Source organism: Canis lupus, chromosome 2, assembly GCF_048164855.1.
Source record: "Canis lupus baileyi chromosome 2, mCanLup2.hap1, whole genome shotgun sequence".
NCBI lineage: Eukaryota > Metazoa > Chordata > Mammalia > Carnivora > Canidae > Canis > Canis lupus.
The window spans coordinates 63,914,340-63,941,475 of record NC_132839.1 but is presented as its reverse complement, the minus strand read 5'-3'; the positions used below and the strand labels follow the sequence as shown (position 1 = coordinate 63,941,475).

Here is a 27,136-nt window from a genome sequence, read left to right as displayed (position 1 = left end):
CAACACCCTCACACCACCTTCTTATTCTACTGTCCACCAGCACAGACTAGGGGGCCCCTTGGCTCTCTGCTTACTGAGACAGCACGCTCCCACCTGACATCTGGGGCTGCCCACCTGATGGCTGCTCGTCCTCTTCCCGAGGCCCCAAGCGTCCACCTGCCCACCAACAGACAGACCCCTCCCGCCTCTGCAGTGCACAGTCTGCACCACACCTCCCAACCTCTCTGCCTCCCCTGCAGCTCCACCAGACCCTGGCCATGGTCCCAGGGCCACTGTGTCTATCCTCTCATGAGAGCACAAGCCCCTCAGGGACAGCATGCATGTCCACTCATGCATGGTGGCGCCATGGCCTCAAGTCGTAAACGAATGAATCAGGGAACCTACAGCTCATTTGAGAACTCTAGAGTCAGCCTGCCAAGTTCCACAAATATTGTAGTGGGATTTTTATCGGAATTACAACAATCCTTCAATGGGTAACTGGTACACCCTTACACGTGTGTTCCTCAGCAACCCAAAGGAGTGAACCACTGAACCACAAAACCACCTGGATGCATCTCTAGGGCATCGTGCTGAGTGAAAAAACCGTCACATACTCCGCACAGATCATTTTGGAAATGACAAATCATAGAGATGAAAGAGCTTGTTTGGAGGAAACCAGGTGTGGCTACAGAGGGGCTACATGAGGGCACAGCTTACGGCCACTGAACACCCATGATGCTCTCCATCTGCGCTGCCCCATGGGACAGCCAGAGCCACAGGCTGCTGCTGAAATTTAAACTTCAACTATATAAAATACAAATTCAGCTCCCATCACCCCAACCAATCTCAGGGCTTAGTAACCACATGCTTTAAGTAGCTATATGCTTGGACAGCGACAAAGGAGCCTTCCTATCAGCACGGAGTATGCTCCTGAACAGAGCTGCCCCAGGTCCCCCATCCACACTCGCTGACAACCAGCATTTGCTGACATGACCCAGTGCACTAGCTATGGAAAACACCAGAAGCTCTGCCCTGGTTCTCAAGGCACTCACTGTCCTGTTTGGGTAGGAGACACAAACCCATGTGCTTCTAGGCCTTTGTGGTCAGTTAGACTAGCCTATGTCCCCCAAGCATCACAGAGGCAAAATGGGAAGAGCTGACCTCACCCTGGTAATCAGAAGACTTTGTAAGATACCAGGAGCCTTGACAGGAAGTGGGAATTCACTTGAGGCCAGAGAAAGGAACAGAGAATAAAGAGCCAGCCACACTGAATGGGTGAGGACAGAGAGGACATGGGGTGGCCCAGAACATCCACGAGAAGGCGCTGAGTGCAGCATGGCCACACAGTGGACACTAACAGGGCAGAGACCTCAGAACTGGATGAAAAGCCCCCCTGGGCCTCCCACTCCCAGCACTTCCTCCTGACCAACAACCTCCTCACTTGACACTTGGCATGTGGCAGTGCCCAGGGAAGGACATGTGAGTGACCAGGTTGGCACATGGCTAGAGAGACAAAGGCAGAAAATGTTTAGTGATTTCCAACTTTATTTACATTTAACTATCTTAAATTTTAGCTTTAAAACTAATAATCCAGGGATCCCTGGGTGGCGCAGCGGTTTGGCGCCTGCCTTTGGCCCAGGGCACGATCCTGGAGACCCGGGATCGAATCCCACGTCGGGCTCCCAGTGCATGGAGTCTGCTTCTCCCTCTGCCTATGTCTCTGCCTCTCTCTCTCTCTGTATGACTATCATAAATAAATAAAAATTTAAAAAAAGAAAAAAAAACTAATAATCCAATTTTTTAAAAACTTTTCAGTATGCTTATTAGAACAATGGCAGGATGTGAAATCTACTTTTTCAAGTATAAATTTCATGAAATCTAAATACAGATCAAATATTTCTATAATGAAAAACTGGTGTCCAGGAGCACCTGGGTGGCTTCGTAGCTTGAGCCTCTGCCTTTGGCACTGGTCATGATCCCAAGAATTCGCTGCTCAGCGGGGCATCTGTCCCTCCCTCTGCCCCTCTACTTGCATATTCTCTCTCTCTCTCTCTCTCTCTCTCTCTCAAATAAATAAATAAAATCTGGAAGGAAGGAAGACTGGTATCCAAATGGAGATCTGCTGTTAAGTGTAAAACATACACCAGGTTTCAAAGACTTTGTTTTTGAAAATGTAAACTTTTGACAAGGGTGCCAAAGACCATTCAAGGGGAAAAAAAGAGTCTTCTCATCAGATGGCACTGAGACAACTTGAATCCACATAAAAAAGAATGAAGCTGGACCCCTACCTCACACCACACACAAAAGTAGCTCAATAGGGATCAAAGACCTAAATGTGAAAGCTAATATAAAACTCTCAAAGAAAACATAAAAGTAAACCTTCATGACCTTGTTCAGCCAAGGACTCTTAGATATGACACCAAAAGCATGGACAACAAAAGAAAAAAGACCAACTGGACTTCATCCACACCCCACCATGCCAACCCTGGTGGTGGCCTGCCCTGGGCTGTAGGTCACTCTGCCATGCACCAGAACTCTGCTTCCAAAAGCAAAATGGCTCTTAAAATTCAGAAGACGCGGATTTGGGAAGAGGAAAGGTCAGCACTCCCATTTCAGGAAGAGAAACCTACCACGTTAACAGGCCATCTTTTAAAAAGCACGTGTCTAGCCAAAACAAACAGATCACCACCAACAGCAACAGAACGGAGCTCGGAATGTCCCTGGGCAGCAAAGGCGGGAGGGGGAGCAGGCTGACCGTGTAGCTGCACCTCCCAAGCAGGGTCTCACAAGGGCCCTTCTCTGTTGTGTTAGGACCAGCCTCGAGGAAGCAGAGCACGTGGAGCCATGTCTGCACCACCAGGGGGGCCCTGCAGGCACGATCCTTAGCCCATCTCCCCAGGAAAGCCACATAGCACCTGGCTGCCTACACTTTGCCAAACATCCTAAAGGAGCATGGCCATCTGATGACACGTGTGCTGCACCACATTCTCAGTCTTGGTTAGAGTCTCCACAAAACAGTTGCTGCATACAAGCACAAGTGAAGACAGGAGCAGGTGCATGGTGTGCTGCTAGGATCCCATCAGGGCTCCGAGCCCAAGGCCAGCAAGCAGCACACTGCAAAGGCCTCTGAGCTCCCCCAACCACCCTGGGCTGTAGACACAGGCCCAGCTCCTGTCCCTGGTGCTCCTGTGTCTAACGCTGAGCCTCAGAGCCTCAAAACCACCTGCTGTGACTTCAGGCCACAAGCCCAAAACAGAGGCTTGGGATCCACAGCTCCCCACCACCTTGCTTGCCTTGGCACACCAAGGGACTACAGCCAGACCATTCTGGGTACCTTATGTCACTGGGACCACTCAGGAGACCTCCAACCATCATGCAAGGGCCATACGCTCAGCCTCCTCTGTCTGGACCTACGACTGAACCAGCACTGGGCTGGTGTCCTGAGATTCACATTAACATGACCCTAGAAAAACGGTTCCACCTACACGAAGTTCAAACCCAGGTGACTAACCTGTGGTGACAACTCAAGGCAGAGGCTCTCTCAGGGGGGGTGGCGCCTACATGAGGGGCATCAGGATGGGTTTGAGTGCTGCTTGCCCAGAGAGACATTTAACAGGTATGAAAATGTACATGCTATGCACTTAGGATTTGCATACTTCTAGGAGTAGGCTAGATGCTCACTAAAAGTTGGGTTGTTTCAACAATGCTGGAAACCCATCAGAATGCTAAGGAGATGTGGGGGCTGCGTGTGCACAGCACAGCCCTGGGACACAGCCCCCTCAGCCCTCCTGCTGCCAGATCCCCCCAGGCCTTGGCCACACATCCTCCATCCAGCTTGGGCCATCTCCCCTGACCCTTGGAGGAGGCCAGGGTCCTGCCCATTGCCGCTGCAGCCAGCTTACCTGGCCGGCATCGTAGCTCTTGCAGACAAGGTCATCCAGGCTTTGGTTCTGCAGCTTCTCAGTGATGAGTGTGACCATGGTCAGGGCCCTGTGTCCTCCGTCTGTACCAACAGACAGTGGGGTTCAGCACAGCAGGCTTCAGAAGGCCTGGGCCACTGCTGGGTCAGAGCTGACCCTCAAAGTTGATTTCCACTTTACAGGTGAACAATCCATTTCCAAGGACTCTTCAGAACTCTGTGTCTGTGTTTTTGGTAAAGAGAAAGAAGTGACTACATGCAGAACCACTGGGCGGGTATCTGTTATATGCTGAGTACTGTGTGCTGAATATTTCTGTCACCTCCGCCTGACGAAAACCCCCCTGCTTTAAAGACCACTGTGTGAGCTCTCTCCTGGAAATGGTACTAAAAGTGGCATTCTGAAAAAATAAAAATAAAAAAATAAAAATAAATAAAAGTGGCATTCTGGTTGAAGGATGGCAGGTTAAGTGCCTACCTGAGATCTAGTAGTCCTGAAGCCCCAACCGAAGTAGCAGTGAGGCCACCTCACCACCCACCCCTCGAAGTGTAAAGCAGATGGAAGACAGCGACAAGAAGCCAAATTCTACATACAAGAAACAGCTGGCTGTGAACCACTGGACTCTCACTCACCACTGTCCCCTGCCCTCAGCAGCTACACACCCCTACCTCAGTCCAGCCAGCTGGCCCCCAGGGGAGGGTACAGGGGGCCCAGAGCCTGGCCCTAGGCTCTCAGGTCAGGGGTAGCAGGGGAAGCCCAGTGGGGGCATTGCAGGCTGCACCCAGGACCTGGTTGCCCAAAGACACCAGCAGGGACAGGGCCCTGAGCCCCTGTGCAGCCTGTCTCCCGCCCGCCATTCATGGCTCCCACTCTTCCTAGCAGCCCGCTGCTGAGCAGGAGCAAGGCCACCTGCCTGGGAAGCCATGGACGGTGCCAGTCAGGCAGGAGGGCCCCAGCCACCCACAGGAAACAATCCTGCCCTCAGAAGAAGGTGCCCAGCCCACAAAATAAGATCAGAATACCCTTAAAAAGAAGTATTTAAAGAAAGAGAAAAGAGCTCTCAGAAATTAAAAAATGAGAGCAGCGACAAAACCTCCAGAATGTCCTAACCACCACCAGACCCTGAGCCCTCCCCCCTTCCCAGAGGCCTCCTTGGGTCCAGCAGACCATGCACAAGGCAGAGGGCCACAGGGTGGACAACCAGGCCCCATGTCACACCCACTAGGTGACCCTCTAGGGCAGCGTCACTTAGGACATCTGCCCGAGAGCCCAGTGTGTGGAAGCAACAGCACACACACAATATTAGAAGCACCCATCCTGGCAGGGAGTGCAAGAAGCACATGGTTTCATGGAAAGTGCCAGCAGAGCTCATCCGCAGACCAAGGAGAAAACCAAGGGACCTTTGCACAGATGCTGCCAGAGGCCAGAGAGACTCACACTCGCGGGCACCCCTGAACATGCGCACACTCAACAGGCATTAACAGACACTGCCTCGACACCACACCTAAAGCCAGCCTCACAAAGTGGGGCCAGAGAGGCATCCAGCAAGCATGGGGAGGACAGCCCACCATCACTGGGTACCTGGGCACATGTTGAGGCAGCTGAGAAACGGCATGGGGCTCTCCCTTTGGCAGAGCATGCAACGGGCTCACCCAGGGCCCTGGAATTCGTGAGCTCATCCCAACCAAAGGTATCGTGCACACTCAGGCTTCCTCCAGGCTAGGCGAGGCACTCACTGTCAACACTCTCCTGGGCTCCCACCATCCTAGGCAGGGACAGCCACCTGCTCCAGCACAGCCAGGGACCCCAAAGCCCAGGCCAGGGCCAGTTGGTTCCTCAGGGAAGTATCTCTCTACCCTGGGAGTGGCTCTACATAAATGTGTATAGAACCAGGGAACCAGGGATCCCTGGGTGGCGCAGCGGTTTGGCACCTGCCTTTGGCCCAGGGCGCGATCCTGGAGACCTGGGATCGAATCCCATGTCAGGCTCCCAGGGCATGGAGCCTGCTTCTCCCTCTGCCTATGTCTCTGCCTCTCTCTCTCTCTCTCTCTCTCTGTGACTATCATAAATAAATAAAATAAAATAAAAATAAAATTAAAAAAATAAAAAAAAAAGAACCAGGGAACCAAATAGAGCCAGCCACACCTCCATGCCTATACCACTCACCCCCAGTCACCTAGGCAGGTCCTACCACCTGCAACCTGGCCGGGCTCTCACTACCTCTCCCCATAAATTCACCCTAAGCCCCAACTGACAACGTTTCTCCAAGTACAGAGGCTTTACAAGGACCCCTCCACCCCTCCACTTTTGCTGCAACTGCACCCTCCCACAATGGCAAAGGCCCTGCCATGGGCCTCCTGTGTCCACCACCCTGTCAGTCCTCCTAGTGGCACATAGCACACACCACACTAGAAAGATTACAGCAGCCACAACAAAACCTGAACAAACTACGCTATGACTAGCATTTCGCTTGAGAAACAGGCCACACATTCCCTGGGGACATCGTTGATTTCCAGGACCAGGGCTCGGGCAAGATGCAGTGGGAGTGTCTCAAAGGCACCAGAAAGCCAGGACGTGTGCAGAGAATGGGGCCTAGCTCCCAAGAGGCATATGTTCCACTTCACAGAATAAAATACAAACCCGTGAGTCTGTATTGATGGAAACAGCTGGAAAAGATCAGTAAGTAGGAGGGGAAGTTCCTCCTCCCAGGCAGAGTGCAGACCAAGGAGTGCTGACGAATGACAAGATTCTTTCCTTAAGTCAGCATGTGACAAACACCCTGTGAGGTTTCAGGCAAGTATCCTCCCTGACGCCACCTGAGATTGGGTGTGCACCAGCCGGGAGGGGACAGAGGAGATGGGACGACCTCACCCAACTGCTGAGCTGGTCAGAGAACAGGCTCCAGAGCACGCATACCGCGATCCAAAGAAGCGCCATAGGCTAGAGAGCAGACAGAAGTCCCACAGGCCACACAGCAGCCCCTAGGGCCAGATAGCAGTCCTGAGGGCTGCACAGCCCCACCATGGGCAGGACAGCAGCCCCACCAGCAGGACAGTACCCTTGAGGGCTGGACAGCAGCCCCAAGAGCAGGACAGCACCCCTGAGGGCAGGACAGCAGCCCCACGGGCAGGACAGCACTCCCAAGAACCGGACAGCGGCCTCGAGGGACAAAGAGCAGCCCCGCAGGCCAGACAGCACTTCCGAGGGCCGGACAGCAGCCCTGTGGGCCAGACAGCAGCCCCATGGGCCAGACAACACCCCCAAGGGCAGGACAGCACCCCCGAGGGCCGGACAGCAGCCCCATGGGCCAGATAGCAGCCCTGTGGGTCTGAAAGCAGCCCCAATTGCTGACAGCAGCCCCAAGGGCCAGACAGCAATGCCACACAGCACAAGATCCCCAGACTTTCCTGCTTGGGCCATGCTTCTGTCAGGCAGGAGCATGGGCCGCAGCCTACTCAGACACAGTTACATCAAACATGGCATACTCCATCACAACTCACAGAAGGTCAGAAGAACAAAGAAAACATGGCATGCTATGTCTGTGAGGGCTGGCCAGCGTGACCCCGGTGAATGGAGGGCCATGGCACGGTGCAGTGTGCACCTGCTGCACAAAAGCAGCAGAAAAACCAGTGGGTGGAAGGACTGCACGGGGCGGCTAGTGCGGCCCCTTCAGAAGCCAAGGTGGGTAAGGAGTGCCTGGCAGGAGAGAACCCAGACCCAGCCATGCAACAATTTAATCTCCTTCAAGGACATACACATGTCATCAGGTGTTAATGCAGCAATGCCCCACACTGCAGGGACACCAAGCCCCCAAAACACCTGAAATCGCAGACAGTGCTGAACCCTAAATATACTATCAACCCCTGCACAACATTGTTTGAACTACGCAAGCCCACTCACATGGGGCTCTCTTTCCATAAGTACAGGACAGCACCAGAAATGTCTTTTCTCTTCCTTATGATATGAATAATACATTTTCTTTTCCCTCCCTTCTTTGATCATAAGAAAACAGCAAATAATACATACAGCACACAAAACAGCTATTAATGAACTGTTTAGGACATCAGTAAGGCTTCTTGCCAACAGGAGGCCATTAGCAGGTAAGTTCTGGGGAATCCTAAGTTCTACATGGATTTTTTTTACTCTGGTAGGGCCAGCACCCATGACCCCTAGCTGTTCAGGGACCAACTGTACTATGCTTCCTCTCATGCATACGAACATGTGATAAAATTTAATTTGCAAGTGAGGCACAGCAAGAGATTAACAAGAATAACAATAAGCTAAAACGAGTGTAACAGGATACTGTGATAAAAGTTAAGTGAATGTGGTCTCTCAAATTGTCTTGCCCTCACCCTTCTTCTTATGATGTGAGATGATGAAGTGCCCACATTTTACCATGGGGGCACCGAGGTGGCTCAGTCAGTTGAGCAGCCGACACTTGGTTTCAGCTCAGGTTGTGATCTCAGGTTCATGGGATCGAGCTCCATGTTAGAGCCCCTGCTCAGCGGGAGTCTGCTTCTCTCTCCCCCTCCCCCACTCTCTAAAAATAAAAATAAATAAATAAGAGATAAGAAATTCACCCATGTGAGACGTGGGAGGGGAGTGATGTGGGGCTGTGACCTAGCACCAGGCTACAGCTGACCTTCTGACTACACGTCAGGAGCAGGATCATCAGCTTCTGGACCACATTGACCATGAGTGATTGAAACCACGAAGGCAAAGCCAAAGTTCAGGGATCACTGGCTATGCATTCAAATCTAAGTGCAGTAGCTTCCTGGTGCTGCCATCTCTAAGCACCTTGACCTGGAGGCCAGAGGTCAGAAGTCGAGGTGTGGGCAGGGTCGGCTCCTCTGGGGGTGCCTCAGGACAGGGGTTCCCTGCCTCTATCCAGGCACGTGGTGGCGGCTAGTGATCACTGTGCCCCCCGGCTTGCAGCTGAGTCACGTGTTCCCATGGCCGTCTACCTGCACGTCCTGAATCTCTGTATGTCTTCTTGGTAATCGGATGGGGGTCCACCCGAATACAGTATGGCCTCATCTTAATTTACATCTTTTTTTTTTTTTATGATAGTTACACAGAGAGAGAAAGGCAGAGACACAGGCAGAGGGAGAAGCAGGCTCCATGCACCGGGAGCCCGACGTGGGATTCGATCCCGGGTCTCCAGGATCGCGCCCTGGGCCAAAGGCAGGTGCCAAACCACTGCGCCACCCAGGGATCCCTTAATTTACATCTTAATTACATATGCGGAGACCTACTTCTAAACAAGGTCACATTCACAGGTCCTGTTAAATCTGTTCTTTTAGGGGACACAATTCAATCCACAATGCCCAGCCAGCTCCCTTTACAAGAAATCGAACATCAAGATGGACCATCACGGTCACAAAGTATAATACACAGTCACAGTCAGCAGGAGAGCCAGGCCTGGAGCAGCTCAGGACAGCATCCTGGCCTAGAGGGAATGTGCGCTGCCCCTGGGAAAGGCAAGACACAAACACAATGCCAGCGGGCGGCAGATACAAGGAAGCAATAAGCACGGCGCCCTGTTTAGGGGGTACTCAGAGAAGGAAGGCAAGACTCAGCCTGAGTGGGAGGTGCCAGGAAACGGGGAGCAAAGCCAGGACTCTGGGCATGGAGGCCAGAAGCCTGGTGCCTGGTGAGAGAACTGGCCAGCCCCAGGGACAGAGGCTCCACCCCACACGAGCACCACAGGGACCACAGAGGATGTGTATCTGGGCTCACAGGCGCTCGTGACACCTCTTGTAGCTCCTGCCTGCAAAGCAGTGCCCTGTGACCCCACCAGGGCCATGCAGTGAGGGTCAGAGCCTCCCCACTTGCCACCTCCAAACCTCCAAAATAGCTGTATGGCCACCTCAGATGGTATCATGTCCCCATAAATAGCATTCCCAGCTGAGCCACACAGAGGAGTCTGTTCCCCAAAGTTCACAATCCGCCTTTCCTCACATGCAGTCCCTGCCCCCTACCAACTCCTCCCCACAAGAATGGTAGAACTTGACAAACAAACTGGGGACCCCCAGCCTCCACTCAGATGTCACTCCTCCCTGGACACCTGCAGTGCTCTCGGGGTCCTCCTTCTCCCATGTCAGGTGTCAGAAAATGGCAAGGGCACATGCAGCAGGGTGTGCCCACCCAGATCTGCTGGCATCACTGAGTTCTTCCCACCCAGGGCCCTGGTCTGCCATGCCGCCTGGGCTGGCCTCCCTCACCTCCACCTGCCGCTCTGCTACTGCTGATCAACCTCCAGGAGTGACCCTCAACATCACATTCCATGCCTTCCGGGAGACGCTTTATCCCAAAGCCCCTCCGCCCTGCCCAGGACCTGCTGAGTCTGTGTGCTGCCCATGCGGGCCTACGGCTACATCACCCCAGGGCATCTCTGCTCCCTCGGCCTTTCTGCCTGATGTGGTCTCTGCTTCCAAGCCGGAGGCTTCCTCTGTGCCGTCACCCTGGCCCCTGACATGAGCTGAGAGGGAACCTTCTGGCAGAGGGACCAAGGGGCCGTGTCCCCTTTGGGAGCCACCTACAGCAGACTGGCTGATATAAACACTCGTAGAATAAAGGAACTTGGTGGAGCACCTGGGCAGCCCTATGGGTTGAGCATCCAATTCTCGGTTTCTGGTCAAAGCAGGACCTCAGGGTTGTGGGATCAAGCCCCGTGTCAGGCTCTGTGCTCAGGAGGGAGTCTGCCTGGGATTCTCCCTCTCTCTCTGCACCTCTGCCACTCATGTTCATACTCTCTCCCTCTCTCTCAAATAAATAAATAAATGAAACCTTCAAATATATATAAAATAAATAAATCAAGGAACGTGCATGGACAGCCAGGTGCCACAATAACAGGAGCCTGGTGTATGGACCAAGTCATCTCTATACACAGCCTTTCTGCCTCCTGAGTCCCAGGCAGAGGCCTGGCTACACTCCTCTTGGACCCCCTCTGCTGGCTACTGGCCAGATACCTGAGCCAAAATCTGGGCTCTGGACAAGCTACCCCAGCTCCTCCATGCTGGTTTCCGGAGCACGAAACTGGAGAACAGCTTTAAGTACCCGTTCAGTCTGTTGTGCCCAGAGCCTGCCCCAGCGCACACAGTCAACAGGTGTCCCTGTAATGAAAGAAAGCCTCCCCAGAGCCAGGCCCATTTCACAGCCCAGAACCATCAGGTGCCAAGGGTGGGTTTTCACAGAAAACAACAAGAAGCCCACCAACACTGCCTGACCAAGTACCTTCCAAATTCATTCTGCATGAGTACCATGCAGACTCATAACACACTGCTAACACATTAGAACCAAGTCCAGGTTTCAGAGCCGTCTCTCAAAGAGCACTCACACAACAACATGGTCTGCTTGGACGTTAATTTTTTTTTTTTAAGATTTTATTTATGGTATGCCTGGATGGCTCAGTGGTTGAGCGTCTGCCTTCGGCTCCAGTTGTAATCCCGGTGTCCTGGAATTGAGTCCCGCACTGGGCTCCCTGCAGGAAGCCTGCTTCTCTCTCTGCCTGTGTCTCTGCCTCTCTCTCTCTCATGAATAAATAAAATATTTTTAAAAATAAAATAATAAGGACTTTATTTATGTATTTGACAGAGAGCAGGAGAGCACAAGCAGGGGGAGCAGCGGAGAGAGAAGCAGGCTCCCCACTGAGCAGGGAGCCCAATGTGGGGCTCGATCCTGGGACCCTGGGATCATGACCTGAGCCCAAGGCAGACGCTTCACCAACGAATCCCCAGGCACCCCATGGACATTAGCCAGCCATCAGTAATGTGCTGGTCTGAGCACACGACTGCAGATCCTCTGGCACTGCTCCCGTAAAGGCAGACTTCAGCTGCCCCTGAATATGGACAGATGCTCAGTGACTTCCAAGACTGAAGTGGTGAAACCCTACAACCACATGGCTCTCTCGGAGGACACACCTCAAAGCCACTGCACTGGGAAAGACTGAGGGCCCAGGGGCCCCTGCTGCTCAAGCCTTCTCAGCCCAGGTACCAGACGCCAAGTGAGAATGCCCACAAGGAGACACTCCAGCCCCAGCCGCCATCTGACCAACCAGCACAAGAACCCCAAGCCAAGACCTCCCAGTCCGCTGCTTGGGAATCCTGGGCCCCCAAGACCATAAGCAATAATAAGTGATTGTTGCTGTCTGAAGCCACCAATTTTGGAGGCTTTGGTAATGCTGCCAAAACAACTAAAGCAGTGACACTTTAACAAAGCAAATGGAGCCAAACGTCCCTCTGGCACTGCTGGAGCCAGGCCTAAGTATCGCCACCTCTTAACATGGAGGCGGGGGGTAAAGCAAAAGGGGCCGTGTCCTCACACTCATGGCAGGGTATAAGCCACAGAGGAAGCTAATGTGGACCACTAAGATCACTCAGCTATTCTCAGGTGCTGGAGCCAGGGGTACAGCTCTGCCTAAGGGGCTCAGCACCTTCTCTTAATAGAGCTCACTTGGGTGCTGTGTTTAGCGGTTCCTGGAAAAGCCTATAGCCAAGTCCCATGCTAGCACCATGAAGCTGGTAATGCTGACAAACTAGATATCGTTCTGAAAAAACTTCAAAACAAAGGTCACCTGTTCTGATGAACCAGCATCGTGCTAACGTTAACACCCACAACTGGAGGCTCTGGACAGCCACACATGGAAGTTAAAGGGGCACGGAAACCTCGTTTGCAAGTCAACGAAGGAGGAGAAGCTTGCATCCCAAATGAGATGATCGCTGCTCTCTCTCCACTGCTCTGTGGAGACCATACTGAATTGAAAAAACACTGCAACAAGTAATTTTCTTCTGAGAGGAATGATGTAAGGAAGGCCCAGCAGGCTAGGAGAACAGGGTTCCGACAGGCTGGGCTCTCCCGGATGGGGGCTGCACCCCTGGGCCTGCCTTTCCCCACTGAGACAGTAAAGAACCACACACTTCATGAGGCCACAAGGAGTCAAATGACTGAACACATGTGACAATGCCCAGGCTCCTGGACATGTTTATAATTATGCCTATGCATCACAAACGCTCAGAAGACTGTGAAAGTCAACTTTCCTTCAAGAAATATTACTGCTGGGACACCTGGGTGGCTCAGAGGTTGGGCGTCTGCCTTTGGCTCAGGGCGTGATCCTGGCCCCAGGATGGAGTCCCACATCAGGCTCCCTGCATGGAGCCTGCTTCTCCCTCTGCCTGTGTCTCTGCCTCTCTCTCTCTCTGTGTCTCTCATGACTAAGTAAATAAAACCTTTATAAAAAAAAAAAAAAAGAAAGAAAGAAAGAAATATTACTGCAGGGACACCTGGGTGACTCAGTGGTTGAGCATCTGCCTTTGGCTCAGGCTGTGATCCCAGGGTCCTGGGATTGAGTCTTGCAATGGGCTCCCCAGAGGGAGCCTGCTTTTCTCTCTGCCTGTCTCTGCCTTTCTCTGTAGTCTCTCATGAATAAATAACATTAAAAAAAAGAAATATTACTGCAGAAAAAGCCAAAGGGCTTTCTATAAAACTCCATTTGCTTTTTTAAAAAAAAAAAGTTGGTCTGGAATGTTTGCAAGGCACCTGTGAAAACATCGAAGTGTCCGCTTGGCTCCAGCAGTGAGTGTGCCCAAGCAGTGCGTGTAACTAGGGACAGTGACAATAACTCTGGTGTTTCCTCTCATCTGTATTTCCAGGAGCAGTAAGAACTCTTTTTTCTATGGCTTCCAATCCAACATAGGTCAAGAAAGCATACAGCCCGCGCAGTGGGCAGAGCCGTCCTGAAGGCCCCCTTTCACCAGCGCCCCCTGCCGCCCTAGCAGGGTGACCCTCGGGCGGGCAGCGCCGCAGAACCAAGGCGCTCTGGGGCCGTGGCGGGGCGCGGGAAGCACCTGTGAAGCCACGGCCACTGCCCACAGCTCAGGGAACCTTAGGAGGGGGTCCCCGGAGGGACGGTTACAGAAGACCGCAGGTGGGAGGACTGTGTCAAAGCACCCTGTTCAGACTTCCTGCAAACTAGCGCGGCTTGAGGAACAGCCACGGCGTCTAGTGCATTCCGGCTGCCGGCGGTCTCCGGGGAGGCCACTTCCCTCTGCACCTGCCCCACCAGGGACGGTGCCGGGCGGCTGCTGGAAGCAGCAGAGTCCAGACCGTCTCCACCACGGCCTCGGGAAGCCGGACGCCGCTCCAAACCCGGGCTTCCGGGTGGGAGAGGGACACGTCCCTTCAGGCGGCGGGGGCTCCGGGACGGCGAGGGGGCGCCCCCGAGCCCTCGCCCCGCCCGGTCCTGGGGTACGCCGCCGAGGAAAGGCGCACACTCCCGGCGGGCACCGAAGGCCGCGTCCCCGGGCGCCGCCGGCTGTCCGGCCCAGCAGCCCGCCCGCGCGTCCCGGCACCGGAGCCCCAGCGCGGCCAGCAGCCCCAACGCCGGGTAACGAGCCGAAAGCGCTCCGCGCCTGACAGCCGCGGGAACCGGCGGCCCAAACTCACGCGCGGCCTCGCGGGCTCGGGGGCGCGCACGCAGGGCTCGGGGGCGCGCGCCGGTCGGGGCCGAGGCCGGGCCGCGTACCTGAGGGCGGCCGAGCGGCGGCGGCCACGGCCGGACGGGGGCAGCGCGGGAGGCGCCAGCCCCAAAGGCCGCGTTCCCCGGGCGAGAAGCCAAGCGCCTCCGCTGCGCGGAACGCCACCGGGCCGGCGCCCCGCCCCCAGCGGCCCCGCTCCTCGGCCCCCGCCGCAGCCGCCGCGCGCCCGTCAGCCGGCCTGCGCCCCGCCGTGCCCTCAGCGCCGCGCGCGGGGGCGGGGCCTGCGTGGGGGCGGGGGAGCGGCCTCTCGACGCCCCGCCCGCAGCTCCGCCCGCCGTCGGCCCGCTCGGGATCGCGCATCCGCGTCGGGCGGCAGGACTGCGCGTGCGCCGCCAGGCCCCACCCCGGGCCGAAGCCCCGCCCGCCGTGCGCTCTGCCTGCCGGGGAAGTGACGTCGGGGTACCGGGCGGCGGAGGCTGGCGGCGGTGGCCTGCGGCGGGGAGGGGGCGCGGCCACAGCCGGCGCGAAGGGTCGCTTAGGGTTCCCCACTCCTGGCCGTACGCTGGGGCGGCTCGGCGCGCAGCCGGTGAGCTGCCTGCGACCCGCTGTGTGACCTGGGGCAAGGCGCTCGCCCTCTCGGGTCTCCGCCCAGATCCGCCTGGAGTGACCGGCAGAGCAGTGGGAGCCGGCCGTGGTCCAGGGCCCCTCCCGTGGTCGTCTCCCTCCCCGCCGGCTCCCGCTCCCTGGGGCCGCCCCGGGGCGGCGCTCGCGCGTTCCTGGCGGGCTGCAGACCTTCCTGGGCCGGGAGGGGCCTTTTGGGACGGTGCGGTCGGTCCGGGGCTCCTCCGGGGAGGCCCCAGGCTCTGCATGGGGGTGTAGAGAGGGGCCAGATAGGAGTCAGAGCTCCCTGCCTGTCCGCTCTGCGCTCCCCTCGGCCGGGACACCTGGAGGCAGAGGGCCATGTTTAGGGAGAAAAGGGAGTGGCACTCGGGAAGGGACCTAGAGGAGGAGCGAGCATGAAGCACCCAGCATCCTGGGGTTGGGTTAGAGAGTGTCAGGGATGCAGCTCCCCGACCTGACGGGAAAGATATGGCCTGGTGTCCTCTGGAAGAGCAGGAGGCCCCGCGGGGCTGGCACAGGGGCAGAGCCAGCAGCACCTCAAGGCCTGGGGGCAACTGCTGGGACGCAGGTGCTCTGGCCATTCCCATAGGCAGGCCTGCAAAGCCACAGAGGTCTTCACTGCTGTCCTAGGGCTTCCAAGAGTGGATGGGTACTGGCCAGGTTAGCCAAGGATGCATGGGTCTGTGACCCCGGCCAGAGCAGGACTCACAGGGGAGCTGGACCAGTGACACCTCAAGTCACCAAAGCCTGAGATGAATCAGGTTCAATCCACCTGCCCCTCAGCCTTTACTGGGATCACTGTGGAAGAAGAGAGACAGACAGCCTGTGCCACTTTTGAGTAACTTCTCTCATCGGGCTTGATCTCATAAACCTGAGAAGCGTTTCAGAGCCCTCCTGCAGCCAGGGCCCATGTTGTGGGGACAGAGCAGTAGAGCAGAGGTCACAGTGGGAGCCTCAGGTTCAGGGCCAGGTTTCTTGCTTTGCCAATGGATGGATGCGAGTTCCACCTGCCATGGTTTTGTTGAGGGGACCCACCCCTGGCTGGGTGTCAGGCCCCTGCTATGTGAGAGCCATGGGAAGGGTCCAGCCCTCCCCCCCCCCCCATTACAAGAGAGCCAGCTGAGCTTAGAGCAGAGGGAAGCCAGAAAAAAAAAAATGAGACCTTAGGTCAAAGGAAATGTGTTAATACATAATTTAATCTATTTGCCTTTAGACCAATGCCAGCTAAAATGCAATTTTTATTTTTTGTTGTGTTTTTGGAGGAAGGGACCTTGAATAATGTGTCCCTGAAGGGGTAAATGCAGAGGTGCTGCACCGCTTCTCACCCCTATGGGGCTGGACCTTGGGGCCTGGATTCCCCAGGACAGCCAGGGACAAACAAAACAGCCTTGACAGCTTGGCAGAGTGGACTGAACCTGGACCATAGGCGCTCTGAGGCTGAGGCCCCCTGGGAAGGCACCCTGGCTCCTTGGCACCTGCCTCTGCCCCTGGCAGGGAAAAGCCAAGTTGTCCTTGATAGACCCCTCCCTCCAAGGAGAGGCTGTCCACTCTCTCTGGGGACATGGTTTCCTAGCTCTCTCCATGTCAATCCTCTCATGTGACCTTTGACACAGGAATGAAAACCGCATTTGCAAAGAGGAGGCCAGGGCCCTGCAGGTCAGGGTCATAACCCCCAGTGTGGGGGCGAGGGGCCAGGGGCCTTGTTGTAGCTGCCCCCAAACCCCACACCCCCTGCTGCTGCTGCTGCTTCCTCTGCTCAGGCCTCCGTGTTCCCAGGCATTCGGCTGCCAGCTCCCCCCACCACTCACCAGCCCTTACCCCTCACTGGGGGACATAGTGGGCCCACTGAGGCCTTGCCAGGCAAAGGGAGAGATGTCCCAGCTTGCCGGTGGCCATCACCTGACCACCACCTGCCAAAACTGCCAAGCACCAAACAAGCAAGAGTCAGGTCACTTGGTTTTGAGCACCTTGCTTCCAACTGGCAAGTATGGGAGGGACCCAGAGAGAGGGAGCTGCAAATGGGGACATGAAGGCAGAGTGCCTTTCAAGTGACTTGCCCCATCTTATCCCAAAAGGAGCCACAATATAGTATTTTCAGCCATTCATTCACTGTGCTGCCATAGGTGTTCACAAAAGAAGTCTTACCATCCATTAGTGTGGGGGACACTTGGCAACTCCATGTTATACTGGCTCCCTTGTTGCGGGACTTATCAGAGCCTTCAATCTGCAGTCAGTGGACTGCTGTAAGGAGATGTGGAATGCAGCTTTGCCAGAATTAAGTGAATTTCTGATCCCAGAGCATCTCTCATGCTGACTTTGAGGGAATCGTTTTAGAAATGCCACAGGGATAGAGGAGAGAGAGCAGAAACAACTCACCTGACTCGGGAGCTAAGCTCCAGGAGAGAGAGGAACCTGGGATGCCCCGGCCTGCCCTCGCTCCTTTGCTGTCCCCAGCATTCATGGAGCAACCTGCGATGCTGATGCGAGGCTGGGTGCCTGTCAGCATTGACGCCACTGACGCTACCTCTTTGCAGAGCGTCCTTGCATCCAGTCAATCCTGTGTGTGCTCATTTCCCACTTTACAGATGAGAAAACTGAGGCCCAGAGAGGTTGTAACACTTGTGCCAGAGGAAGATGCAGAAACCAGCACCCGGCTGGATGGCCACCAGAGTGGGGAGGGAAGTGCGCTGTTGTCTGGGCTACGAGAGGGCTTGGCCACAAGTCCAGGGCACCGAGCACACACCTGTGCCACATGCAGACCCTGGGGCCTCCCTCCCGCACCTGCCAGCCCTAGAGCTGTGGTCCTGGCGGGGAGTGGACATAGGAGCTTAGGGGCTGGGCTGTGGGGTGACCCTCTGGGGTAAGGACACCCTCCAGAGCAGGAGCACCCAGGGAATGGCAGTAGTCTTGATTTGTCTGGAGGCTCACAGGGAGCCCTTGGACAAGGGCCAGGCAAAGGCCCTGAAGCAGGTGATGCTGGGGGCCCAGGTGGCAGGGGCAGAGCCCTCAAAGCTGAACAGCCATCCAGAGACACCCACACAGGCTGGCAGCGGGCAGATGTGCGGCTTTACCCCAGCCATGTCTCTGCCCCAAGGGTTGGCCCTCGCCCCCCCTGCAGCCCAGAATCTCCAGGTCACACTGACAACTGCAAAGATGGAAGAGCCCAATGCCTCACGGAGTGTCCCCAGTGCACACAACTGTGGAGGAGGTGCCATTGGCAAGGCCACTAGCAGAAACTGTCCCTGATCACTGACTAAAAGGCTGCGGGAAGCCGCCACACACACTAGAGCAGCTATCAGCTCCAGTGCTCGCCCGCACCTGGGGGCAAGCGGGAGCTGGGGCACCCTGGGCAGCAGCCGGCCTCATGCACAACCCTGGTGTGGTTCATGGCAGGGGAGGGGGGGAGGCGGACCTCACCATGAACAGGAGCAGCTCCATGTGTCCACGTGGCAGGGTTCTTGTGACCCAACCTGAGCCATGTTGCTCCTGCCATCAAAAGGATGGCAGCCATTCCTGTCACTTTCCCACAGGCTTGCTCAGGAGTGTTTCCCTTAACACATGTGTATGGTTTTCACTTAACACGTTTTCCCTTAACACACGTGTATGGTTCCCCCTCCTTACTTTGACGAACTTCCTGGCCGTTCTCCATCGCTGACACGAGGCCGCCTGTGCTTCTCCCTAATGACTTTTCATCCTCTCCCCCTGGGAGCAACAGAGGTAGGAAAATAAACTGCTTACCTGCGGGAGCTGGACTGGGGCCATCAGGACTGAGAGGCTGCAGAGCTGGGGAGCTGCCAGGCAGCAAGACTCTAAGGGGAGGAGGGTCTTCAGAGGGATGGAAGGACCCTAACCAAGGGGCTCAGAAACACGCAGAAGTGAAGCAAGGAAGAGGCAGACCCTGTCCCACGAGGGGGATTTCAACATCCTCCTGGACTGTGGGCAGCAATTATAGAGCAGTGGACATAAAACAGGAAGGATGCCCTGCTCGCCACCACCGCCAGCCAGCAGTTTCATCAGAGTGCTTTGCCCTCCCACTGGGAACCTGGGTCACCACCTCTTTAACACACCTTGAAGGATAGAAATCCCACAGAGGAAAAAAAAAAAAGAAAAGAAAGAAATCCCGTAGAGCCCATCCTCTGACCGCAACAGACGTAAACAGGAAGTTAGTAGCAAAAACATCTATGTGTAAAGATTTTATTTATTCATTTGAGAGAAACAGAGCAGGTGCAAGTGGGGGAAGGGAGAGACAGGGAGAAGCAGGTTCCTCACTGGGCAGGGAGCCCAACGCAGGACTTGACCCCAGGACCCCAGGACCGCAACCTGAGCCAAAGGCAGTTGCTCAACCATTGAGCCATCCAGGTGCCTTAGACTATTTTTAGAGCAGTTTTAGGATTAGAGTAACACTGAGAGGGAGGTGCAGAGGTCTCCCATGTGCCGCCATCCCCCCCAACCTACACCCAAACCAGAGTGGGGCATCTGTGATGGAGACGTGTCATCACCCTGAGGCCACAGACAGCGTCAGGGTCACCCCCTGGGGGTGCACGCTCTGTGGGTTTGGGTGAACGCATCATGACAAGTGCCCACTCCCACAGTATCCCACAGCGTGGCGTCACGGCCCCCAAAGCCACCATCTTCCACCTGTTCACCCCCTCCTACCAACCCCGACCACTGCTAACCCAGTCACTGTCCCTGGAGGTCCGCCTCTTCCAGAAGGCCTCACAGCTGGACTCACTCATTTTTTATATTTATGTGATAAAGAAATGATGTGGCTTCTTTTTTCTGGCTCTATTTGTTCACTTTATGATTACCGAATCATAAACAAAAGGTACTAGGGCATCAGCCTCAGGGACAGAGGTGTATCAGGCCCCTGGGCAGAAGGCCTGGGTTACACCCAGCGTTGTGGAGCATCAGCTGGGGTCTGGATACACCAGCTCCCCCTAGTCAGCCTCAGGGCTCAGGGTTCCAGGGTCCTCAAATCAACCCACTCCCTCTGCCTGCCTTCCCTGGTGCTGGTTAGGCTTTGGCCACTCTCCTCTCCCTGTCCCAAAGGTGACAAACCTTTTCCAAAATCCTCTTCTGATATCTTGTTTACATTTAAATCTGTAACATATCTAAGGCTACCTAGGGCCAGCCATGCTCCCCGGGGGTGGGTGGGCTAGCCCTGTCCCTGTGCACCCCCTCCCCCCCCGCACATGGCCCCTTCATGTGGGGCAGCCGCCACCATCATCTCTACTCTCCTTTGCAGCCGACATTTTGGCCGGTTGCCCTGTGCCTGGTGAACGAGCTATGCAGGCCAGCCAGAGAGGTCCGCCAGCGGCCTGCGGCATCCTGGGCAGCAGGGACGGGAGACCCCAGCCACACAGGCCCAAGCAGGGGCCAGACTGTGCAGGCGAGGGTTCTCAAGCCACTGAACAGTGCCCTCTATTTTTTTTTTTTAAGACTTTATTTATTTATTCATGAGAGACACAGAGAGAGAGAGGAAGAGACACAGGCAGAGGGAGAAGCAGGCTCCATGCAGGAAGCCTGACGCGGGACGTGATTCCCAGGTCTCTGGGATCATGCCCTGGGCTGAAGGCGGTGCTAAACCACTGAGCCACCAGGGCTGCCCATGAACGGTGCCCTTTAAACAAGCAAACTGCACAGCGTGTGGGCAGAGCCCCCAGCTTGTGAAGTCGCCCTTAGCCTGACTTTAAATCCTTGCTTCCATGGCCTGAGGCAACCACCCAGACACTGCCTGTGTCTGTACGTTATGTCCCTTTGGCATCTCGGACCACAGAGGTGCCCTCTGTCTGGTCTATACTGCTGAAGGAGAAGGGCCGAGGGGCCTGTCCCTGCAGAGGCCCACGGCCTGGACATGGCTGTGTTCTCTGGGCCAAGTCTGGCACAGTCTCCTTCGTCTCATTTCCTGCCCACCGGCAGTCATTCCCAGGGCCTGGGTTGGACTCCACTCTGACTCTACAGGTCACACTACGGTGCTGGCGGGCCAGGCCGAGGCGGCTCAGATGCCAGGCAGTGCCACTGGTGCCACGAGATCTGAGCAGCCATTGGCACCTGGTGCCTGTCAGGCTGCACATGCTGCGCAGACAGTCCAATTCCTACTTCTGCGCTTATCAGCTAGAATCCTGGTATAAACACCATCCCACGTGGTGCCCCCGTGAGAAGTAAAGCATCCCCCACACTGAGAAGGTGCTTTAAGACCAGATGACGCAGGCCACTCCAGACCGTCTCCAGTTTTATTCAGGGGAACTGGCTGACAGGACATCGGGCAGAGGATGATCCATGGCAGCTGCAGTTTTTCTCTGAAAATCCACACCTGGAATGCCTGGGTGGCTCAGCGGTTGAGCATCTGCCTTTGGCCCAGGATGTGATCCTGGGATCCAGGATCAAGTCCCACATCAGGCTCCTTGCAGGGTGCCTGCTTCTCCCTCAGCCTATGTCTCTGCCTCTCTCTCTTGCTGTATCTCTCATGAATAAATAAATAAATAAATAAATAAATAAATAAATAAATAAATAAATAAATATCTTTAATAAAAAAAGAAAAGAAAATCCACACCTTAGTCCTGGACCTCAGAGAGCACGGGGACACACAGAAGGGTACTGCGGTGCAATCGGGGTAACTGCACGCGCCTGACAGCTAACTGTAAGGAGACTTTGGGCATGACCTGTACCCCAGGAGGGGAAGGTTGTCATCTCTAACAGATTCCTGGGGGCACAGCCAGCCTCCTTGCATTCTGGCCTTGGCGGGCATTTCTCAGGATGTCTATCCATCTCCAAGGGGCCCAGATACGTCACTCACTCCAAGAGCACTCAACCAGTGAACAGGACAAAGGGCCAGAGATGGAGCCAGTGTTGTCAGCAACCCTGCAGACCCCGTGGCACGGTTCATCCAGGTCAGACCAGAGACTGACCGTGCCCTCCACTCACCGGCTTTCAACAGAGAACTGGCTCTCCTCATCTTCCAAAAGTGGTCCATTCCTTGCTTTTTCCAAAATATCGTTAGAAATTTAGGAATTTGAAACATTTTGATGGGTTTTAATCCGTTGCAATCCTTGTCCCCATCGAAGATCAAACTGTCCCAGTTTGGGCCAGTGTGAGGGTGGGTCTCTTCAGGTCACTGCTGAGTCTTGGGGTGCGACCTACTGGACTTTCAACACAGGGGTGATTGCCATGATGCAATGCCCAGATTCATCACAGACACCCCACGCCTGGGGTCAGCCGTGTTTCCAAGAGTCCCTTGTAGTGATTAACCGTATTTCAAGACCACAAGATGGGGCAAAGGATGGTCACCACACTGGACTAGTCACTGTTTCTAGAGCTTCTCAGCACAAAGAGTGGGAGGGGAGATAAAGATGACACAGATTAGATATGGATATGGATAACTATAAGCTAGTTATAGATTATAGGTAAGATTCAGATCAGATGTAGATACGATCCAGACATAGACTAGATACAGTTACATGTAAATGAGACACAGATACACATCACACACACAATCCCTGGTAGTCATTCATCTCTTCTCCATTTCTCTAATTTTGCCTTTTTACCATTATATCAAAGGAATCACTTTGGACTGGCTTCTTTGCTCAGCAGGACCCTCTAGGGACTCCCTGGGGCTGCATGCATGGACAGCTCACCCCTTTCTGTGGCTGAGCAGGATCCAAGGTCGGCTGACACCACCCCAGGCCAAGCGCTCACTTGCTGAAGGGCATCTGCATTGTCATTCCCGGTTTGGCTATTAAACATCCATGGTGCCTCCTGGTACTTTCCACGAGGATCCAAGATCACAGTGCTCTTCTGGAAGCACCTGTCCGCTGGGTGCATGTGTGTCCTTTCCCCTACATGGAGGACATGGGAGATCCTGTAACTACTCCCTGGGTTTCCCCAACAGTGTCAGAGCGTTATCACTACAAACATGATCCTCACATCTGCTACCCTCCCTTGCCCTTTCCAACAGCCGCCGGAGCAAACACCCAAGTGCCATGCCATCTCCACCGGAGCCTCACTGTGTCTTGGCGCTACAGCCAACAGCACATGTTGCACAATGATTGCTAGGAAAATTGTGTCGTGATCACGCTAGCCGTCAGAGCTCATTTTCCAGTAGATTCCTCAGGAAGGGCTCCCGGGAGCAGGTTCTCAGCATTTGGGGTTCTCCCATGTGGATAACAAGGCCCTGTACCATTTATATTGTAAAGTTGATTTTTCTGGGGGCACCTGGATGGCTCAGCCAGTCAAACGTCTGCCTTTGGCTCTTCAGCTCAGGTCATGATCCCAGGGTCCTGGGACTGAGTCCACATCGGGCACTCTCTCCCTCTGCCCCTCCCCCTACTTGTGCGCTATCAAATAAATAAAATCTTTAAAAAAAATAAGTTGAGTTTTCTGGATATAAAATCCTTGGTGCACATTTTCTTTCTTCAAATCTCTTAAACACGCTACTACTCTATCATGTCCTAGCATAAGGTCTTTTTGTCAAGAAGTCTAACAACCTAACAATGCTTTCCCTTATAAATAACGTGCTTTTTTCTCCAAAATGTCCAAAGGATTTTTTGTTTGTTTGTTTAAAGTCCAGTAATTTTGCTAGACTCTGTCTTGGTGTTGGTCATTCTGGGCCGATATTTTCAGGAATGTGGTATGCTTTCAGTGTATGGTTTTGAATCTTTTGTACCTTGGAAAAGTCTTTGTGGATGGTTATTTGCCCCTAGGGTCATATCTGGCAAGTTCAGAGTACGCTCTGACCTGGGAACACAGGCACTGATGTAGGCAGTCCATGCTGGGATGCTGCGTGCTGCCCCAAGCACTCGTAGTTTCACTGTTCACCTGCTCAAGGGCACCTGGGCCGTCTTTTTTGGGGGTGCTACAATTACAAGCACAGTGAACATTCACATACATGTTTTTGTGTGAACGTGTGGTTTTACCTCTGCGATTAATACCCAGGGTCACAAGTACTGGGCTTTCACGGTGGCTATATGTTCAGTTTTTTTTGTTTTTTGTTTTTTTATTTTTTTTTTTTTATTTATGATAGGCACACAGTGAGAGAGAGAGAGGCAGAGACACAGGCAGAGGGAGAAGCAGGCTCCATGCAGAGAGCCTGACATGGGACTCGATCCAGGGTCTCCAGGATCACGCCCTGGGCTGCAGGCGGCGCTAAACCGCTGCGCCACCGGGGCTGCCCTAAAATCATCTTTAAATAAAACATGCAGACCTGCTGATCAAATCCACCAGCCCAGCTTCAAAGACAACAGCCCAGCTGTTAACGTGCAAGGCATTTTTAGTTGCTAAGTACTGTGATAGGACGTTCCTAGCAGGCTTTCCAAATTGACCTGCATGGAATAAAAAGTCCTCTGTTGATCCGAAGAGCCACCCATATGGGTCCAGAAAGCCAAAAAGTGCAGCCTTTTGGTTCAGGCAGAGACCTTAGAGACTCCATCGACCTCTTCCCACTCAAGGGAAAGGATCCTGAGAGACCAGCCAGAAACAAGAATGGTTTTCCAGTGCACAAAAAAAGGTAAGCTGGGGCACATAGGATGACAACCCTGATAAGCTGACCACGTCTATGCACGGGGAGATAGGAAAATGAATCACCAATGGAAACGAGATAGCAATCAGCCTGCAATTGTGAAGAATTAATCATGCCCGACAAACTTAATTTAGTTCTGACACTTCTTGGTTCGATGTACAAGAGTCAAGAATAAAGACTACTCAATCCTAGCCTATTGGTTATTTGTAACTCATATAGAAAATACTAGATTATGTTAACAGCATTAAAAGGCAAGAACTAAAGCCTGAAGATTGATTTCCTTGTTGCTTAAGAGCATTCCAAGAATTTAAATGTGAAGCAAAACTGGTAGCCAGAATGATTCTTCTAGAACCTAAATCAGATGTCATGTCCCCTGCTGCCCTGCCCGCCTCACTCAATAAAGCCCAAGTCTACATGGGCAACGCCCCACTCCCCCAGACTCTAGCTGCCTCACCCTTGTCAAAGACCAACCCAGTCCACCCTCTGACCATGAATTAGGGACAAGTGCCCCAAGATCCCCAAGTCTCTCTTCTCAACACCAGCTGGAAGGCCAGAACCTCCTTTTCAAGAGGGGCTCTCCTGGCCTGGAGTTCCTCAGTCTGAAGACCTCTGCGTGAGAGATACCTTCCTTATCTGCTGTTCCCAGCACCCCCTACATACATGCACACACATGCACATACATGCAGAAGGTACACATGCACTCATACAACAGAGACGCACACACGTGCACTCATGCACATACAGACATGCATACACATGCACACATGCATGTACGTGCACAGAGGCACACACGCACATACCATGCACGCACACACACAGACAGGTCACAGCAATGGGCCAGGCCTGGACCCCGCTGTTCAGAGTGGGTAGAGGCACATGGGGGCCTCTGGCAATGCAGCCCCTAGACTGGGCCTGGTCCTGCCCCATCAGGGGGCTCCATGCTTCAGGCTCTGCCTCTGGGCTCCTGGGTCCACCCTCTGAGTCACTTTTTTCACAAAAGGCAGCCTGCATGGCTCAGCCGGTTAGGCAGCCGGACTTGCAATCTCGACCCGCTGGAGCCACAGGCCAGCTAGGCACTGAGCATGGAGCCCACTGGAGATTCTCCCCCTGCCCCTCCCCACCCTCCCAAGGGAAGAGAGAAAAGCAGGCCATGTGTGCCTCGTCCTCCTGGTGGAACAGGAGGGTCGAGGCCCCAGTTCACTCCCTACCTGTCCCCATCAGCACACACCAGCAGCTGACAACATAATTCTTTCCAAAGTTTTCTGAGCTGCCCACGAGGCCTCCTCGGGCTCGGTTCCTTCAACAAAAGCTGACAGCACGGGCCTCCCTGAGCTAAGCCCGTCCCCCGAGCCACAGTTTCATCACAGAGGACACCTCCCCGGACGTCCCATAGGGCCAGCCTTGGCGAGCACACATCTAAACAGGAGCCTTGTGAGGCCCCAGAAAGCTGAAGGCAGTGGAGCCCCCTGAGTGCAACCCCCTCACACCCAGCCCTCCCTGGGGTTCCCCTCGTTCCCCTTACCCTTCAGCCTGAGCTTTGGGGGGACGCAGAGGGGCCTGCAGTGCCACCTAGGATTCCTGCCCAGACCATCCAGGCTGTCATCCTGCACATCTACCCCACATGGTGAACTCTGTCGCCACATGGCCAGGACCCACTCTGCTCTAGTTCCTAATAATCACACACCTTCCCAGGTCTCCTCAAAGCCCCAGAGGCACCCACCAGCACTTTCCTCCTCACAGCCCCACCAGCTCCAGCCCAGCTACAGTCTCTCCCACATGTGAGGATTTTGCCAGTAGTCTATACACCAAACTCCTACTCTCAGGGCCTTTGCACTTGCTGTCTTCTGAGGCGGATGTTCCTCTGAGAGCATGTCTGTCCAGATGCCACCTCATCAAGCATCTATCAACTAGCCTATAAAAAATGGCAACTTCCCACCTCCCAATCACCCCAAACCCCCCTGCCCATCCCCGCTCCTACCCCTTAACCTGACACTGTATTTAGTCTTGTCCCCATTAGAGCATAGGCACAGACTTCAGAGCACCCAGTCTCCTGCAAGTCTCTGATGTCTACTAGACCTGTGCCTGACACAAAGCATGGGCTCAACAAAGTGAACAAGGAAGGGTTCCTGCCCTTTTGAAGGACAAAGCTGCCAAAACTCATCCTTTGCTTGAGGCAACTTCAGCATCACTTCTGAAGGACCATCCTCGGGCACATGGCCAAGTCTGTCAGCAGAATTTCCAGGGTTCAAGAGCATGGCTAGAGAAAACAAGCAGTGGTCAGGGCTGCCCCTCGAGACCCAGGTCTGATGCTCACCCTGCTCCAGGGCAGACTGCACAGCCCTGGTCCATCTCAGCAAACAGGGAAAGGCCCTGCCACCCCAGTTGCCAAATAAGCATCAAACTGAGGTCCACCTACTTCCTCCATGAGTCCTGGGTCCACGCAGAACGCGACCAGGCTCTGCAGTGATGGGAGATCTAGATGTGGCTCTGGCCTGACCAAGATCCCCCATCAGAGCTCCAAACCTATGACATGAGGTCCTCCTTGCTGGGTGGAGTTTAATGAGCCTGGGCCACGCTTCCTTCACCATGCATGAGGTCCCCCCAGTGCCATGCATTAAGAACAGATACTC

At 54.5% G+C, this 27,136-nt stretch overlaps 1 protein-coding gene and 1 long non-coding RNA gene across 12 annotated transcripts in view; both read right to left on the bottom strand.

Annotated features, from left to right (window-relative positions):
- The window catches only part of FAM53A (family with sequence similarity 53 member A), a 33,608-nt gene extending 19,058 nt beyond the window's left edge, over window positions 1–14,550 (bottom strand). The window contains exons 1-3 of one of the 10 annotated variants that reach the window (XM_072804580.1): window positions 13,742–14,079; window positions 4,374–4,481; window positions 3,882–4,121 (exon numbers count right to left, since the gene is read on the bottom strand). In XM_072804580.1, the coding sequence (XP_072660681.1) occupies window positions 3,882–3,959 (78 nt within the window). In that variant the 5' untranslated portion in view covers window positions 3,960–4,121; window positions 4,374–4,481; window positions 13,742–14,079. Of the gene's footprint in view, window positions 1–3,881; window positions 5,852–8,248; window positions 13,063–13,433; window positions 13,704–13,741; window positions 14,080–14,418 lie in introns of those variants that run through there. The other 9 variants (XM_072804561.1, XM_072804543.1, XM_072804551.1 and 6 more) reach the window with 9 other exon arrangements.
- Window positions 14,551–19,170: 4,620 nt separating this feature from the next.
- On the bottom strand, window positions 19,171–26,434 carry LOC140620359 (uncharacterized). Of its 2 annotated transcripts, XR_012020164.1 has the most exons (3): window positions 22,627–25,609; window positions 21,917–22,307; window positions 19,171–21,453 (listed from the first exon to the last, which is right to left on the bottom strand). It is a non-coding gene; the product is annotated as an uncharacterized lncRNA (long non-coding RNA). The 2 variants fall into 2 exon arrangements; XR_012020163.1 differs by lacking the exon at window positions 19,171–21,453 and having other exon boundaries at window positions 21,501–22,307; window positions 22,627–26,434.
- Between the last annotated feature and the right edge of the window lie 702 nt (window positions 26,435–27,136).